This window comes from Eurosta solidaginis, chromosome 3 (assembly GCF_040869045.1).
Source record: "Eurosta solidaginis isolate ZX-2024a chromosome 3, ASM4086904v1, whole genome shotgun sequence".
NCBI lineage: Eukaryota > Metazoa > Arthropoda > Insecta > Diptera > Tephritidae > Eurosta > Eurosta solidaginis.
Genome location: NC_090321.1, coordinates 22,800,367 through 22,819,613, shown reverse-complemented (window position 1 = coordinate 22,819,613; position 19,247 = coordinate 22,800,367). Strand labels below are relative to the sequence as shown.

General features: G+C 34.7%; 1 protein-coding gene across 8 annotated transcripts in view; it reads left to right on the top strand.

Annotated features, from left to right (window-relative positions):
* The window catches only part of ths (thisbe), a 481,670-nt gene that overhangs the window by 191,809 nt on the left and 270,614 nt on the right, over positions 1–19,247 (top strand). For all 8 annotated transcript variants that reach the window (XM_067771239.1, XM_067771235.1, XM_067771236.1 and 5 more), the window contains one exon: positions 7,673–7,718. In XM_067771239.1, coding sequence (XP_067627340.1) covers positions 7,673–7,718 — 46 coding nt within the window. The remainder of the gene's footprint in view (positions 1–7,672; positions 7,719–19,247) is intronic.

Below are 19,247 nucleotides of genomic sequence, written 5' to 3'. Positions count from 1 at the left end.
CATTTGATACCCATATCGTACAAACAAATTCCAGTGTCAGCCTTGGTCCACCAGCGATATCCCTAAATGGCGTCCACCTATAGAACTATGGCCTATTCCCTCTTAAAATACTCTTTAATATCTTCCATTTGATACACATGTCATACAAACACATTCCAGAGTTACCCCCGGTTAAGTTTCCTACATGGTGATTTTCCCTTATTTTGTCTCCATAGCTCTCAGCTGAGTATTTGTTCGGTTACACCCGAACTTAGCCTTCCTTACTTGTTTTTATTTATTATTACTGTCATATCATAATTTGGCATTATTTTTTCCAAAATATCAGCGTTTGTTCCGTTATAATAATGGAGTTCAGGAGTTTGTGGAAATGGTCTACATCATTGCATTGCAAATTTCCTTGGCATATTTTTACATTACACTAACAAAATACATGGCTATGCATTCGCTACGTCAGTGCAAAAATTCATCATAAAAACATAGGAAATCATGAACTGTCAAAATAAAAAAAAGAGTGCAAAGAATATATTTTAAATGAAAAAAGTCGCTCACGATCCGTAGCTTATATTTGCTATAGCAACGTTTTAGACGTCAAATACATAAAATTCTGAAATCCGTTAATATATATTTTTTCTTTTAATTTGACAAAATTAATTGACAAAATTAATCATTTTCTTCTGTGGAATATAAATCTTGAGTCATGCCAATGTAAAATAAAACTGTACAAAAGAGGCCGTTTTCATAAATATGAATCCTTTTCATTATTAATGGAAACAATGATAAACTTAGATCTAATGAGTTTTCGTGGTGATAGTTCAGCTATTCAATTTAATTAAAAATAACATGTTTTTTCATTAAAAACCATCAAAATACACGCAAAACTTATTCGTAGCACCCCCAAAGGCGGGTGCCGATGCGTTTATTTTTTATTATTTGTCATAAAAGAGAGTTTCCGCCGCAGGAGAGCGCTGGTAGTGTCCTAAGCCTACCACACCGAAACTCTTGGTTTCAAAGGGCGGGAAAACCAATTTTCAGGGGTCGCCCTTCAACAGTGGCAATTAAAAATAGAAATGAAAAAAATATAAACGAAAAAAAAAAAAATATTTAGTAAATAATATTCAATAAAACTTAGAGAAATTAGATATAAATAAAATTAATTTATTAAGAATTAGCTAAATAAATAAAATGTATTAAATATTAAATTATAAAAGAAATTGAAGCGAGAGAAACAAAAATGTTTAAAAAATACAAAATTAATAGAAGTAAAAAAATCAACAAAAAGTAACAAATTAATTAATAATACGAAAAGAAATAAAGGATTTATAAACAAAAAAATAAATAAAAATAATTTTTGTTGTTATATCGGTCTACTGTTTTGTAAGATCGCGGGTTTGAATCGAGCTCGAGGTCTAACAATAATTACACAAGTTTACAAATTCAGGTCAACTTTTGGATCTGAGCAGATAAGAACGATTCTTAACTATATTTGATATGCTGAATTCGAATCTGCATTCAGTTTTTTAAGATTGATTCTAGTTTCCGAGTTCTCGCATGATACCACCGTTGTGTTGTTATAGCAACTTTTAAATAGTGGCACTGCTTGATAAGGCATTTCAACTGTAACTGTAAAATAAATTAAGTGATTAGGACAAATAAAAATGCAGAGGCAGTGTCGCAAAGTTGTTTCAAAGTGTTTTTGTTACGTTTGTGGTTGTTATATGAATAAAAAAATGGCAAAATAATAACAAATGCGCTCAAAGATGCGTATCTGCACTACTTTGGTTTCAGAGTATCAGACACTCATAAATTATGGATATCGACATTTATTTCAAGAGGTAAATGGTATCTTAACTGGGATGCAATCTGGATTCACCAAATTTTGTTGTTTTTTATGCTTGTGGGACAGCCGCGCAACTGAACATCATTATCTGAGAAAAGAATGGCAAAGTCGTACTCAATATGAGCCTGGACAGCAAAACGTCTCCGCTGAACCACTTGTAAATCCACAAAACAATTTTCTGTCACCTCTTCACATTAAAATAGGCCTTATAAAGAACTTCGTCAAAGCATTAAACCGCGAATGACCGGCTTTTCAGTACTTAGTCAAGTTGTTTCCTAAATTGTCATATGCAAAAATCAAAGAAGGAATATTTGTCGGACCAAATATCAGAAAATTAATGGCTGATAAACAATTTACAAAAATGTTTAACGCCCGATGAAGCAGCCGGGTGGGCATCTTTTCAAAATATCGTTCACCAGTTTCTTGGTAATCAAAAATCCCCTAATTTTAAGGAAACTATTGGCGATAGGTTGTAAAATTATCGAAAGATTGGAGCTAGAATGTCTCTAAGGATGTATTTTCTGCATTCCCATCTCCATTTTTTCCCGAAAACTTGGGCGATACGAACGACGAACAAGGAGAGCGGCTACACCAAGATCTAGCCAAAATTGAAAGACGATACCATGGATTTTGGGATGAGGGCATGATGAGCGACTACTGTTGGACTCTAGTACGCGCAACAGATACTAAAAAATACAAAAAGCAAAGTTCCACCAATCTTCATTTCTGATTTGTTACTTTTAAGTTAATAAAATGAATATTATTTGACAAAAATATTTAAAAATGAATTTATTGACTTTATTAAAAACTAGAATCAATCTTAAAAAACGGAATGAAGAATCGGATTCAGCATCATAAATTGTCTTAAAAACCACTTTTAGTTGCCTAGATCCAAAACCGTGTATACTTGTGTTATTTTATCATTATTATTGTTATGATAAATTTTTTCTTAATTGAAAAAATTATTAAATTGGAATAGAAGAAATAAAAATTTAGACAACTGCCAAAGCTCGTTGTATAGATCCATTTCGGGAACCGCTAAATTCCTTCATCGGCGCCGCTGCTATAATCATTCAGCCATCATAGCGGTTTTTTGTTTGTCTTCATTGTTCCTACTTCTATTCTGGTTCTTGCCAATTGATATTCACAGCGCTGCGACATCTGTTGCAGAATGGATATAAAAATTGGACTCGTTTGATGGCAGTGATGTCATAGTGTCATATTTTATTGACACCCTTTCCCCGTGCGATCTGACAAATGAGTTGGCCGATATAACAACAAAAATTGTTAATACATCCCAGAGCACGGGGAAAAAGTGTCAATAAAATATGACACTATGGCATCACTGCCATCAAACGAGTCCAATTTCCACATCCATTCTGCAACAGATGTCGCAGTGCTGTGAATATCAATTGCCAAGAACCAGAATAGAAGTAGGAATAATGAAGACAAACAAGTAACCGCTGTGATGGCTGAATGGTTATAGCAGCGGCGTCTAAACGTTGGCGATGAATGAATTTAGCAGTTGCCGAAATGGGTCTATACAACGAGCTTTGGCAGTTGTCTAAATTTTTTCTTTCTTCTATTCCAATTTAATAATTTTTTCAATTAAGAAAAAATGTATCATAACAATAATAATGATAAAATAATTATTGTTAGGCCTTGAGCTCGATTCAAACCCGCGATCTTATAAATAAAAATATTTATTAAAAAAATACAAAATTTATAACAATAAGAAACAAATTGGGTCAAAAATAACAAAAGAATTTGTTTAAGATATAAAAAGATAAGCAAATTTTAAAATAAAGAACTAATCAACAAAAAAAAAAATTTATTAAAAAAAAACGAATCGAGAAAAATTAAAATATTTATATGTAGTTTTTCAGCTTTACTGATCTATTAGGGTCAAGTGCAAATAAAATGCGATTTATTCCACCATTTAGCCCAACGTTTCGATATGGTGGTGTAAATGGTAGAATAAATCGCATTTTATTTGCACTTGACCCTAATAGATCAGTAAAGCTGAAAAACTACATATAAATTAATCAAAACTGATCGGAAATTACCATTAAAATATTTATGTTTGTTTGTTTAATGGTGTGTTCAATTTATACTTATTATTTATGAATTCATGAGCTTAACACCGGCTTATAATAATTGAATATTCAATTATTTTGTTTTCTAAGAGAAACTGAAAAGAAAAAAAGTTTCTTTGAAAATATTTAAAAAATACAAAACTAATTAACAAAGAAGCAAATAACAAGAAAATAAATTTAAAGATAAATATGCCCTACATAAAGTGCAATTTTTTTTTGTTGGGTTGCCACAGATTTAAAGAAGCTAATATTGGTAGGCCACCAAAATTGGCGGCCACCGTGGTGTGATGGTAGCGTGCTCCGCCTACCACACTGAATGTCCTGGGTTCACACCCCGGGCAAAGCAACATCAAAATTTTAGAAATAGGGGTTTTCAATTAGAATAAAGTTTTTCTAAGCGGGGTTTCCCCTCGGCAGTGTTTGGCAAGCACTCCGAGTGTATTTTTCAGTGAAAACTCATCTGCCTCGCAGATGCCGTTCGGAGTCGGCATAAAACATGTAGGTCCCGTCCGGCCAATTTGTAGGGAAAAATCAAGAGGAGCACGACGCAAATTGGAAGAGAAGCTCGGCCTTAGATCTCTTCGGAGGTTATCGCGCCTTACATTTATTTTATTTTTAATATTGGTAACTACAATGCCACATTTTGCCAAAGATTTATCTTCGTTAGATATCACAAATCTGTGAATCAATGCAACAGACAAAATTGTTTGTCATTTGTTAATTGCACGATTTTTTTTTTTTTTTTTTTTTTTTTAGAAAATGTAGGTTTTGTGCGCTTTCAATTTTGCTTTCTTTTAACTAAGTGATAATAAATAGTTAATCGATTTGCTTTATGCTTGCTTAATATAAAACAATCATTTAACTTGATTCTCTTAACGAAATGAAATGCAAAATGTACGCTATTAAAGATTCGAAAATTTTAAAATAATTGCTTCCTTAAGTTCAACGCAATTCTTACAGATAAAGACTTTTGAAATTGATTGTAGACAACTTAAAGTCCCGCAGGTGGTATGTGCTTATTTAAAAAATAGTATATCAGCGCGGGTGATATTTAAATCTGAACTAAGTGATTCCGTTCAAGTATTTGTCTTACTTTTACCATTTCTTCACCACTTACATAACAAAATATAATTTAGTATGATATCTTTTGTTATGTAATATTTACTTCCAAACAAAACAAAAAAATATTCTACTATTGCGAACAGATGAACAGCAGAGACAATTTTTTTAAATTTCGTCAATTAAATGGTTCTTCTTTTATTTTAAATATTTTGAGAAAAAAATTCGTTGTGTGTTCTAACTTAAACCATGCAAACCAATCAAGAAAGCGTTTTTGAAAAAATTCTAACATTCAATAGATTTTTACAAAAATTTCGTAGTTTTTAGTTGGAGTTCACTGATCTTTTTTTTTTGGTATGCAATTTTGTTGCCCAATCAATCTAAGTCTTATGAGTACAAGTTATATGTGTACAAAATTTCACATTGATTTTTGAAAATAGTTTTTCACGCTTTATATAGAGAATATTCTAAAACAGCCTTCGTAAAAAAATTTGCAAGAATCGATACGAATTTCGAAAGACCCATAACTTGTACTTTCTTAGACTAAATTTGATAAAACTACAAAACTGCATACAGAAAAAATTTCGGGGAGCTCCAAATCAATTTCGAAATTTTTTCGCTAATACAGATAGTAATATTGATATCATAGTGAACAGCGGAGGTACAGCTTATAAAAGCAATGCTATATAACCAATTTTACTAAGCTATTGGAGTGCGCCTATAATTATTTCACACAATTAGGATCAAAAAGAATATACCTACCATACCCAAATGGTGAATAAAGGAATAGCAGCAAAAAAGCAACAACTGCAGCCTTACATTCATATGGCTGAGTGGATAAAGACATCTGCTTTTACACTAGCATAAAGTATGAATGTTGGAGATTTCTAGTTCAATAATCAGCTCTCGTGAAGCTAGCTGATGAACAAGTGAAATTCTGAAACATGTCTTAGTAACCATCGCCGTTTGTAAACTTTGTAATTTTTTCTAATATTAATAAAATTGAAAGAATTTTATTGACAAAATTCGATATTAAAACTCGTTGCAATTTTTCTCTGTGCTGCTGTAAGCGCTAAGAAAGATCTTGCCTCTCAATTAAATATCTAGTATTAGTTTATGTTTTTATTTGCCAGCTAGTTACTGCTAAGAAGCTTGTTTACGTAAATCTCGTTCGAAGAATCCTTTATTTTAACAGATTCGTTATTTATCTCTCTATATATGATGTATTAGTACCTGGGCGACCGAGCTTTGCTCGACAACGTTTCGTTATGCTGAGAAATCTTTCTAATAGTAATCTGTGAGAAACTGCAATTTTTCATTTAAAAGAAAATTATTTAAAATTAAGTCGAATCATGTGTAAGATTTTTTACGAAGATTTTTAACTTTAATGTTCTCCTTTAAAACTATAATAGAATATGAGTAAGTATAGTACTATTTCGTCTAACTACCCCAACCCTAAATAGCAACCCTACTCAAAAATGTCCCTATTGTAATGCGGAGTGAAATACCTTTCGTTTGATACCCATATCGGCATATCTCTTGCAATTTTTTAAATTTCGAATAAGTGGCAGCCCTTAATGGCAACCCTGCTCAAAAATCACCCTACTGTAATGCGGAGTGAAATACTTTTCGTAACATACCCATATCGGCATATCTCATGCAATTTTTTTTAATTTCGAATAGGTGGCAACCCTACTCAAAAATGTCCCTATTGTAATGCGGGGTGAAATACCTTTCGTTTGATACCCATATCGGCATATCTCATGCAATTTTTTAAATTTCGAATAGGTGACAGCCCTAAATGGCAACCCTGCTCAAACATCTCCCTATTGTAATGCGGAGTGAAATACTTTTCGTATCATACCCATATCGGCATATCTCATGCAAGTTTTTTTAATTTGGAAAAGGTGGCAACCCTACTCAAAAATGTCCCTATTGTAATGCGCAGTGAAATACCTTTCGTTTGATACCCATATCGGCATATCTCATGCAATTTTTTTAATTTCGAATAGGTGGCAACCCTACTCAAAAATGTCCCTATTGTAATGCGGCGTGAAATACCTTTCGTTTGATACCCATATCGGCATATCTCATGCAAATTTTTAAATTTTGAATAGGTGGCAGCCCTAAATGGCAACCCTGCTCAAAAATCTCCCTACTGTAATGCGGAGTGAATTACTTTTCGTATCATACCCATATCGGCATATCTCATGCATGTTTTTTTAATTTGGAAAAGGTGTCAACCCTACTCGAAAATTTCCCTATTGTAATGCGCAGTGAAATACATTTCGTTTGATACCCATATCGGCATATCTCATGCATTTTTTTATTTCGAAAAGGTGGCAACGCTAAATGACAACCTGCTCAAAAATGTCCCTATTGTAATGCGGAGTGAAATACCTTTCGTTTGATACCCATATCGGCATATCTCATGCAATTTTTTTTAAATTTCGAATAGGTAGCAACATTGTGAAACATTCTGAGTGGCAACACCTAGGTAAAAAGTCTTAGAAGGTGATACGTTATCTCTATGCCCAATTTCATTTAAATCGGTTGAGCCGTTCCCGAAATCGCTCGGCTATACAAACAAACAAGAATTGCTCGTTTAAAGTAATAAGATAAATCACTGCAATATATGCAAAATATTAAATATATATATTTTTATTTTTTTTATTTTTAGGTTACCACAGCTTACGGTCTATGCCAAGATTATTTACCTCCTGATGGTGAGTCAATATATTGCAAATAAAATTTTCCAAAAAAAAAAAAAATTCCATTATATAATGTATTGTATAAGGTTTTCCATACATTTTTTAAATTTTTTTCTTTTCATTATTCAGTTTATCTTTACTCTCTAATTCATTCTAGCAAATAATCATAAAAGCCAATTTGTTTATTCATTAATATATTTTGTATTGATTAATAACTTACTTGTTAATTACGTATGTATTTGTTTGCCAATTGTTAGAGCGCAAGCGAATTAAAAACAAAAAAAAAGAAAATTACCAAAAAATAAATAAAAGGCAAAAAATTTATTTACTCTGGTGAACGTTTTGTTTATTTTGCAATCGTTAATAAACAATTTGTTGACATTTTCAAATTCCAATAGCATGCTAAAACTAAGTATGGCTGCATACATATGTACATATTTGTATTTAGATATGAATGTACTTAAGTAAATGTTTGGAATCAACCAATAAGCACAACATTGGCGCCAGCTAAGCAGTACTACAAAAATACGTTTATCGTTATATAAGCACCACAATTTCGGAGTTTCCTTCTTAGATAGGAAATAATCATAAGAATCAGTGGACCATGATCAGTGGAAGTGGACCATGGGCCGACCTATTCTAAAAAGAATAGTGTATGGTGCGATTTGATTGAAATTTAAGACAGCAGTTCCTCTCCGACAAGCTATATATGTACATGGGTCCTAACTGTTTCAAAAAATTTTCTTTTTGGTGCTATTTGTTCGGAATATATTGGGTGAAGTGAGAGTTGAAGAGGGGTAAAAGAGAAGCGAGTGTAAGGAAGAAGAAAGAAAGTGTAAGTAAAAAAGGGAGATAAAAATGGAGAAAATGCGTGGGGAGAATGGGAAGGGGAGGAAGCATGTGCAAGCAAAGATAATAGAGGAAGGGAGAGGAAGGAAAATGGGAGTAAAAGAGAGGAAAATCGAAAATGTATTTGGGGAAGATACGAAGGAGGGACAAGAATCAAATATGGAGAGAAGGAGGGAGGGAAAATGTTAAATTTTTTGTTTGCAGAAGCAACAATATGACGAATGTCACTGTTAATTAACTGGTAGATTAATAACATCGCATGGGGAAATATTATCGGGCAGGAGAACGGGTGAATTATAATTATTATATATAATTATATATCTATGCCTTATTTATAAAAATTAAAGCTATTTTAAAAATTGCCTTTATTTCATATAGTTTCGCAAATGTTTTGACATTGAAATTGGATGACAAGGTGAAGCAGGTATTCGAAATTTGGTATAGAGAGAGAGGGAATGGGAGTTGCAGAGGGAGTTGTAGTCGGAGTCTAAGACTGGCAGTAGGAATGGAAATATGAAGTTTAGCGGAAGTAGGAGTGAATGTGGTAGTAGTAATGGGATTGGGAGTGAAGGTGAGCTTGGTTAGTGGGTGTACGAGTGGGAGGCAGACAAATGGAATAAGGGATGGACAGAATTAAATTATTAATTAATATAAAAGTAGAAGTAATGAAGGCAAACAAACAACCGAATTGATAGGTGAATGGTTAAAGCAGCGGAGCCTAACCGGGCCGATGAAGGAATTTAGCAGTTCCCGAAATGGATCTATGCAACTATAGGCAAATCAATTTTAGGGCAGAACAAAATATGGAGGGTAGTCTACTTATTTAAAAAAACACAAACTTCAATTAAAAAATATGATTGAAAACAAAGATGCACGTATATTCCACATGATATTTAGAAAGCGTTGAGTATGTTTACTGGGTTGCATTGTATACAAATATTTGTATGCGCAAAGTACCTGTTTAATATTTGTATGTATTTTATTTGTCGATATTTAATTAATTTTATGTATTTTTGCACCTACTTAAACTTCGTGCTGGAGATATACATGATTTAATTAATATTTTATTTTCTCAAACAAATTATCTTTAAATTCCCTATACGCTTTGTGACATACATACACATATACAGCAGCATAAAAGAAAATAGCAGTGACAATTTTTTCCCCTTTCGTCAATTAAGTTGTATTTTTTTTAATTTCGATATTTTAACTCGAAAAACGAAACTTGGAAGAGTTTTAACAGAAATTTGTTTTTGTTTTTGGTAGGTAGGATAGCGTTGCAAAATGGCTATGGTCGGAGATTTATCCAGCATTCACTAAAGCTCTTAGGCCGTCTTCAATGATTTCGATACTTCAGCAAGCTGAAGAAGTCTCTTCAGAAAACAATATTAAAAATGTTCGCAAAAAATTTTTGTTATAACTACATACAACGAAACAGATAGTACCTATAAGAGATAAGTCCAAAACTCGGCTACTGTTTTCCTCATGTTTGTCGCCTCGTTCCGTTTCGTTGAAATCGAATCCATTGATCATAATGCTTTTGAGCAACTCGCCGATTTTGGCTACATAATCGTTTGTTAATGATGGATTAAGTGAAGGAACCTTTTATGTGTACATACTACTTTTAATATCGAGGGGCCGTATCATAGCACATGTACCCAGATAGACTGATGGTTTTTAAATCTCAACGGCTTTGAAGTTTTAAGTCAGATTCGATGGAACATGTGAGTTTGTGACTACGGTTAGTCAAACAATCCATGACTAATTACTACTTTTATAACACATTACACATTTTGGTATATATTGTAAAAGTAAATTTGGGTTTCGATTATATATCTTAAGCCTGACTTCGAAGAATGCAAATGGCTTCAAGTAATTTTAATTGTCTTCAAAAAGACTTCTCATTTAATGATTGCAATACGTGAATATCAAACAACGCGGTAAAAAAAGAGTACAAGTTACATAATGAAGTATGGATGGTGACTTCATTTTTTAAGTATCAGTCATAGAATTAAAAAATTGGCTGCATTCATTTTGCGAAAATTTAGGTAAATAATTATTTAAGAAAGATTGCATTCTTTTACAACTCTGTAACAAGCAAGTGAAATACGAATGAAGTCAAGTTCAATAAGTCTTCAAATTACATTGTTGACATAAACAAAGCTTGCCTTGCAAAAAATAAATATTGTTTTTTTCAAGTAAAAACAAGTAAGAAAGTCTAAGATCGGGTCAAACCGAACATTAATACCCAGCTGCTTATTGAAGCGCTGTTGTTGTTTTTTGTTTTTTGTGGTTAATAGTGTTTACGAGGCTGCGCAAAAATATATATATATTGTTCTATTCTGAAATAATTTTCGTTCAAAAGAAGCAAAACGGATACAGAGGCTTGAGCGGATAAAAATGCAGTTTAACAGTTGTAGCTATGAAAAAAAATGTTGATGCCAAATTTCGTTCGGATTGGGAGATTTTTGTTCGACTTATGGCTTTATAAGTATTTTGAAAAGAGTAACAAAAAAGGGGCGGGTCGCGCCCATTTCAAAATTTGTTTAAGTTTTGTTCTTAGCTCAATCATACCAATTTTGAGGTAGAATATCAGGCAAATGTAGCGAAATACCATAGAATTAATGTAAAATTTGTTAAGGTTAGATCTATAGGAAAACTGGGCGTGGTCTTTAACCGGTTTTGATTATCTTCACTCAGTCGGTATAATTTGGTAAGGATAGTGTCTTTGCCAAATTTCAGTGTAATATCTTTACCGGCTTTTGATTTACGCTTGTTAAACTTCCAAATTTTTTTCTTGTAAATGTGGGTGGTGCCACCGCCATATTCCAAAATTTTTTGGAATTTATGTATTGGGTCATAAAAACCTGTAACATTTCATTAGCTTAGGTAGGTAGGTTGAACTGGCCGGTCCATGAGGACCTCACATAGACTGATTGAGTCCGTAGTATTACCAGAAGTTTGTTTTAACGACCAAACTGAAAAACCCTATCAAAAACCAGGACCTATGTTATAAAATAATTCCGTCCTCTTAGCAAATACTAGAAGCTTCCTAGGACTTAAGCCGCTTGCTGCTTCTATATCTGACAGCTGTATCACTCCTAATAGCTGGAGTCTTTGCCTGGCAAGTGCAGGGCACGAGCATAGAACGTGCTCGATCGTTTCCTCCTCCAACCCGCACTTCCTACATCTGCTATCACTGACCAAGCCTAGTTTAAAGGCATGTGACGCCAGAAGGCAGTGTCCAGTCAGAATACCCGTCATGAGTCTACAGTCCTCTCTTTTTAATGGTAGGAGCAACTGTGTTAGTCTAAGGTTGTAAGACCTACGCTTGAACCCACGCCTTTCCCGCTTGGTCGATCATGTGCACCTCTCGCCTTCGCTTAATCTCGCCCAATCTAATTGGGACATCTACGGAGCAAGCTTCAAGGGATGCACCCTTTTTAGCTAGTTCATCCGCTTTTTCATTCCCATCTATTCCCATATGCCCTGGGACCCAATATAGATGTATGCTTCTCCCTGTCCCGATTCTCTCCAGAGACTGCTTACACTCTAACACGCATTTAGATGCTGTGCTATGCGAGATTATTGCCTTAATTGCTGCTTGACTGTCAATATAAAAGTTAACACGGTCGCAGCTTAAGCTATTCTCTTCCAGGGTTTCTATTGCTTTGGTTACGGATAATATTTCCGCTTGGAAAACGCTACAGTAATCCGGCAGCCTGTAGGATCTACTTATTTCCAGATCAGCGCAGTATACCGCAGACCCTACTCCTTCCACTACTTTGGAACCATCGGTGTACACATGTATCGCCTCGTCCGCCATTTGCGCACCCTTGCGCCAACCGTCCACCTCTTTTGTGGCCTTAAGATCTCCCTCGAAGCGCAGATAGGGAATCATGTAGTCTGTTCGTCTTGTGATTGATGACGCTATACTACTATGGCCATATGGTCGGCGATCAAGCTGCCCCGAAGCACCGAGCCTGGTAGCGGTCGTTAACGCTTTGTTCTTTGCTACCAGCTCTACAGGTGGGATGTGCAAAATGGCATACAGTGCACCCGTCGGGGTTGTTTTCAGGGCTCCCGTAATGCTAAACATCGATAGTCTGCATACCCCCTCTAATTTTTTGAGGTATGTTGTTTTTTGTGTGGCTTTCCACCAAACAAGAACTCCATAGTATGGAATAGGGCGTACAATCGCTGTAAAACCCAATGAGAAAGAGAGGGCGATAGGCCCCACGTACACCCCAGCATTCTTTTACATGCGTAGAGTGCCGTTGAGGCCTTCTTGACCCTCTCCTCCACGTTGAGCTTCCATGACAGCTTACTGTCTAGGATGATTCCAAATATTTTGTGCAAGGTTTCTCCTGTAAGGTCACTTCTCCTAACTTAGGCCTGATGCCCAGGTATGAATATCGCGAAGCGCCCGATCCATCAAAGAACTAATCGTTGGAAGACACTTTCCACTTATGACAATTGCAACGTCATCTGCGTAAGCCGTAAGTTTTACGGGTCCCTCATCGAATTGCCTGAGCAGTTGGTTGATGACCAGCGTCCACAGCAGAGGTGATAGCACCCCTCCCTGCGGCGTGCCCCTGTCCACTGATTTCGTGGCCTCGTACAATCCCCATTGTGATGTAATCTTTCTGCAATTTAACATGCAGCCGATCCATCTGATTAAGGCAGGATGTACTTTAATGTAATTAAGACCATCCATAATCGCCCATTTTCAACATTATTGAAAGCCCCGGCAATGTCCAAGAAGACTCCTAGAGCATACTCCTTATATTCCAGGGATTTCTCTATGCTTATTACCACCCTATGCAATGCGGTGTCTACCGACTTGCCTTTGGTGTACGCATGCTGTGTTGTGGAGAGCAGCTTTTCATCCACGTTGGACTTTATGTACACATCTATCAGCCTCTCAAAGGTTTTGAGCAGAAATGATGTTAAGCTAATGGGTCTATAGTCTTTGGAATACATGTGACCGATCTTCCCCGCCTTTGGTAGAAAAGCTACACGAGCAGTTCTTCAAGAGTGCGGTACATGATTCAGTCGTATGCACCCACCGAATATTATTTTAAGCCATTCCACGACCGCCCTACTTGAGACTTGTAGCATGGCCGGGAATATACCATCTGGGCCCGGCGATTTAAACTTAGAAAACGTCTTCACTGCCCACTCGATCTTGGTATCGGTCACCAAGCCCGGCACTACTAGCTCCGTGATCGGAGTGTGAGTGATGTCTGCTGGCTCCTCTAAACCGTCTCCCGATGGGAAATGTGTATCGAGAAGCACCTCAAGGGATTCCTCACTATTACGTGACCATTCCCCGTTCTCTTTCTTTATTAGTCCCTGGACTATGTTTCCATTTGCTAGGAATTTTTTCAACCGTGCTGTTTCGCTGGAGCACTCTATGTCCGTACAGAAACTTTTCCAAGAGTTTCTCTTCGCCCTGGTAATTTCACGCTTGTAGATCCTCAGTAGATCCCTGTACTCGTCCCGACACGCTTCGCTTTCCGCGGTCTTTGCGAGCTTAAACATTTCTTTAACCTCTCTTCTTAGAAGACTCAGCTCATTGCTCCACCATGGCGGCTTTGCTTTTCCTCTGAATCTTCTTAGAGGGCAAGCTTTGTTATACGCAGTCATAAGCGTCCTTGTTAGGAATTCATTCGACTCTTCCAGTTCCTCTACATTAGCAACTTCTTTGGGTTGTCCCAGTTTTGTTTCTACATGTTTCTGGAATTTAGTCCAGTTCGTTGACCTAGGGTTTCTAAAGGTTCCTCCCTTCTCTACCCTCTTTAGGGGGATGTTGAAGCTGATATACGCATGGTCGGAGAAGGATGGTCTATCAAGAACCATCCAATCATACCTTGATATATCACGCTCGGAGCTCAATGTAATATCCAGAACATTGCAGGATGTTGGACCTATGTATGTAGGGACATTTCCCCTGTTGGCTATCTGCAAATTGGTTTGCAGGATGTAACAAAACAGAGATTCGCCTCTCTCGTTCGTATCTGCTCTACCCCACGCATTGTGGTGCGCATTTGCATCTGCGCCTATGACCAACCACCCTTTGCGCCCTTCCTCCTGTACTAGCCTTTTGCACTCCATCGGTGGGACCTCCGCAGCATGGGCCATGTAGCATTCATTAGCTTAACAGTATTAGTTTTTGAATTATTTCATTTCATTACCAATCTGTTATGGGTCCGCAGGCCGTATACTGAATTTCGTGAATATATCTCAATATTTGTTCAAGTTATCGTGTTAACGAACAGATGGACGGACATGGCTAAATCAATTTTTTTTGATGATTTTGATATATGGAAGTCTATATCTCTCTCGATTAATTTATACCTATACAACAAACCGTTATCCAATCAAAGTTATAATACACTGGGTACAAGTACAGCTGGTTATAAAAAATTCAAATGATGAAGATTAAACCACTTTGCCTTTGCATTGGTGAAAGTAATATCGATTACACAAGAAATTAAAAATATATTTAGTATTATCTTTCCATTGCTTGTAGAAGCAATCAATAAAAATGTTTGTCATATCGAATCTAAAAACGCTAATTACCTAATAACATTGGAATTTTATCAAAATTAAAATTTTTGCTAAGGTCGTTCATGTGAGCATATGGCAAGTAATAAACAATAACATTCCTTAGTAATTAGTGTAGAAACTAAAAAGGGAAATGTATTATTTTTTTCGTCAATTGGAGCAATTTCATATTGATATGTCATTGTGGGTGGGGCTGCGTTTTCAACTGGCAAGCTGCATTACTTTACCATATTTTTTAAATGTTTCATCGGTTATCATAACATATGTAAATATTACACTCGAGTAACAGGTGAACTTTTAATTGTTGTGGAAAAAATATATATATCAAATAAAAAATAAAAAAACAAAGGAATTTTACAGCCTAAGTGCTCTATGTACTTCAAAAATTATTTATATTCACTTCGCTCTCGATTGATTGTGGAAAAGCACACTTATTCAATAGATAACATTGGAATTCACAAATTCGACGCAATAGGCTGAGCTATACCTAGTATCAAGTACTAATAACGCGTACAAATACTTGTATGTAAGTATGTTTTGTGGCCATAAGTTTTTGGCATGTGTCATTATTTTTGTATGCAGGCCAACACTTCAATTCCGTTCAATAAGAGTTCCAATGAGCACGTGTACTGAATTAGAAGAGTTCAAAAAATTATCGGAATTAATATAAGTTCTGTGAAACAGCCTGACAAGTCTAAGTACATACTAATATCTGATTATTTTTAATATATTTAATTAGAGACAATGTTATAGTTCCATCGGTATTTTAGTATACTATAGGAAGAAAAGAAGACTAAATTGAGCGCAACTCACGACCCGGTTTTTCTTATTGATTTGCTTAAACTCGAGACAAATTTATGCTCTAGTTAAACTCCAGAGCAGTTTTTCAGTCACCGGAAAAGTCGCCCTTTGGGGAGACTTTTTTGGTCGGCAACATTGGTTATTCATTATCTAAATAATTTGTAGATATGCTGGATTTTATTTCCCCAACAAACCTAGAAAAAATATTTTTCCAGCCTTAGAGAAATATATATATCTTGCTCTGGAGTTGATACAACAACTAGGGGATGACTTGGCTGAATATGTTTGTCCTGATGTCACGTTGTTTAAATTTTTCCCAAATTATTAAATAATTTGATATTTACCATAAATCTCCAATTATTCTTAAATCTGATAGTTTTCATTTAGATATTCAACATCATTCGCCAATCACATTTTCCTTCCTTTGAGAGATTTTGTTAAATTAATAGCCCTCGAGTTGATCTCCAGCGTATGTATAGTTCTCAAATGAACATCCGGCACATTTCTCCGTTGATAATATTAATATTTCAATTAATGTTTGAAAAGTTTAATGAACATAATCTGAAAATCCGGTCCTTACTATAGTTCAAAATAGCTCTGTAAACCTGCTTTAAAAAAAAGGTAATAAAATGAAAAAATAATGCTCAATTTAACCGAAACTTCTACAAACCTTGATTCTTCGCAAAAAATTGAATCTGAATTGTCCGACTTAACAGTCAAGTTAACAAATACAATAGTTATTACTGTCACCCTAAGAGTACCAATGAAAACTGTTAAAATAGCAGATTTCTATTATCACTTGAATAATGGCATAGATTAATGTGCACCATATCCTCAAGAACAACGCAGTGAGAACGGTGAGAGTAAGTTTATCTTTAAAATTAGTTGGTGCATTTGCATAACATTAGTAGTTGTTTTTTGTTGAAATAACGAACGTGATCAGTTCTTTTAACAATAAAATCGATTAGGTGGATTAAGAGTCTGTAATTTTTACAGTATAGTGTTAACTTGTGAGCAACAGTTTCTCTGCTGTTGCAATGACTAACCAAATTTGTTCTCTTGACAAAAAATCCTGTTGAATTAGTAAAAATGTGATCAGTTTAATCGAATGTGTCTTTATTCAAGAACATAAAACTCGATTTGTTGATATTACTTGCGTGGTTTCTTTCGGTGTAGGCATAATAGACTTGAAAAAAGTGTACACAAATTGATTCATTTTGTTTTGTTGATACTATGGCAAGATAGATAATATATTTTCGAATGAAAAACTATACTGAAGATGGCACAGTTTCGAACGAAAAACAACACTGAATATGGCACAAAATCAAACAAGAAATTACGGAAAATAGTTGCAGTATATATAATGTTACGAATGTTGGCAACACCAAGGGGTACTGCCATCTCTATGCCGATGCTAAGCAGTGACGTGAATGCACATCAATAATTTAATCATTTTGTTTACACCTATGTACGTACACGCGGCGGAGAAGAGACGACCAAATACATGCAGATATCTTATCTGAGATGCTCCTAAAGGTATGCAATTATAATTGTGGAAGTGTCGCTCACACATACAAGCGCAAGGGGTATGAGAGAAGCTCTAAAAATTATACATCTGTAGTTGTAGCTGAGAAATTTATAACTAACTAGTAATTTCTGGAATTAGAAAAGCCTAGAAATATGCAACGATGAAATCAGACAGTATAAAAAGGCGACAACAGTAGAGGCGAGAATCAGTTTCATTTAAGCTATCAGTCAGTTTGGTTATTAAGCAAGCTAGTTGGAAAGTATAAGTGTTATTGTGAAGTACTTTAATAAAGGCCATTTTTCCATTATTCAATATAGGAGTTATTTATTCAAAAGTTTGGTGACTCGAACTTAGCATAAGGTTGCAAATAAGGGAAATTGCAAGTAAATTCGTTACAATAAGTATTGTTCTTCAATAGCTATGCGTGGAATATATGGAAATTCAAGCCAAAAAGTTCAATATTTTCTTAACCTTTAAATGACTTAAAAGAGCACAGTGTATGAAATTGAAAGACTAGGAAAGTTTTGCAAAAAATGAGCAATATTTATAAAAAATAAAAAAAAAACTGCTATAAAACTTATATAAATTGTTCAATCACTCAATTAAATACTCAAAAGATAAAGAACGTGCCTACTTAAAGCACCATTAAAATATATTCTGTCAATTTTAGTTTATTTACCTACTTCAAACTTCTTAATATTTGTATATTGATTAAAGGTTTGCATCTTTTAGTGCTTCTATAAAACGTCGAAAATTTAACAAGCACACACTTCCAGCAGATTTATTAAATATACAGTTGCATAGTACACGTACGAAAATTATCACATTCGATGCCAGGATACTGATGCACAACATGTCGATAGTTCCTTGGAAGATTAACACATTTCGCTTTTTTTCGTCAAAAACTAACTTATTTTCACCCAAATAACAAGGCATTCTTGTTTTCAAAGCGAATAATGAAATATATTGGCCCTCCGTGGAGATTCGGCAATTTCGAATGGGTTAATGGGAAAAAAATTGTTTTTGGTAAAGTATGAGTCTTATAAACATGTAAAGTAGATTTAAGTTAGGCTTAGGAAAGCCGTAATAAATAAATACATTATACATTATGAGTAGTGTTAGTGTTAGTGGTTTCTTTTATGCAAAAAAAATAATAAGACCCAAAGTTTGAATGTTTGTTATACATGAGCTTGTGTCGGACACCCAAATCACATACTTAACTGCTTTCTGTTGAAAGTATTTGTATAGATACACCAAAAACGCTTGAGATACTGGAATTTTTTTATTTCAAAAAACTACTTCGAATAATTGTATACTTAAAGAAAATATTAAAATGAAAAGATAAAAGCAGAAGGAAAATACTTAACAATCACTAATAATTAAAAGCAGGGAACGTTTTTATACTCCTCGTGCTTTGGATTATATCTTTTTATTCAGATGTTTGAACGTTTTGAAATGCTCACATAATATGACAAATTACAACTCGGTAATAAAGCAGATGGACCATACCACTAGTATTTTCAATAGACCACATCTTTGATCGAACACATTGTTCTTTGTACAAGGTCATGCCCACCTCTGCTATATACAAAGCAATATTAAGGTCGAAAGAATTTTTTCACAGAACGACTAAGGCTGATATTGCGTATTTATTTTTTTACTATAATATATTGAATATAGTTTTGATGTTGTTACAAACTTTAAACTATTTCATGCTACCAATAAATTCCATTGTCAATAGCCCTAGATTATTTTATTTTAACATGCATATTTCAAAAGATTTGTTCCGATTCGGT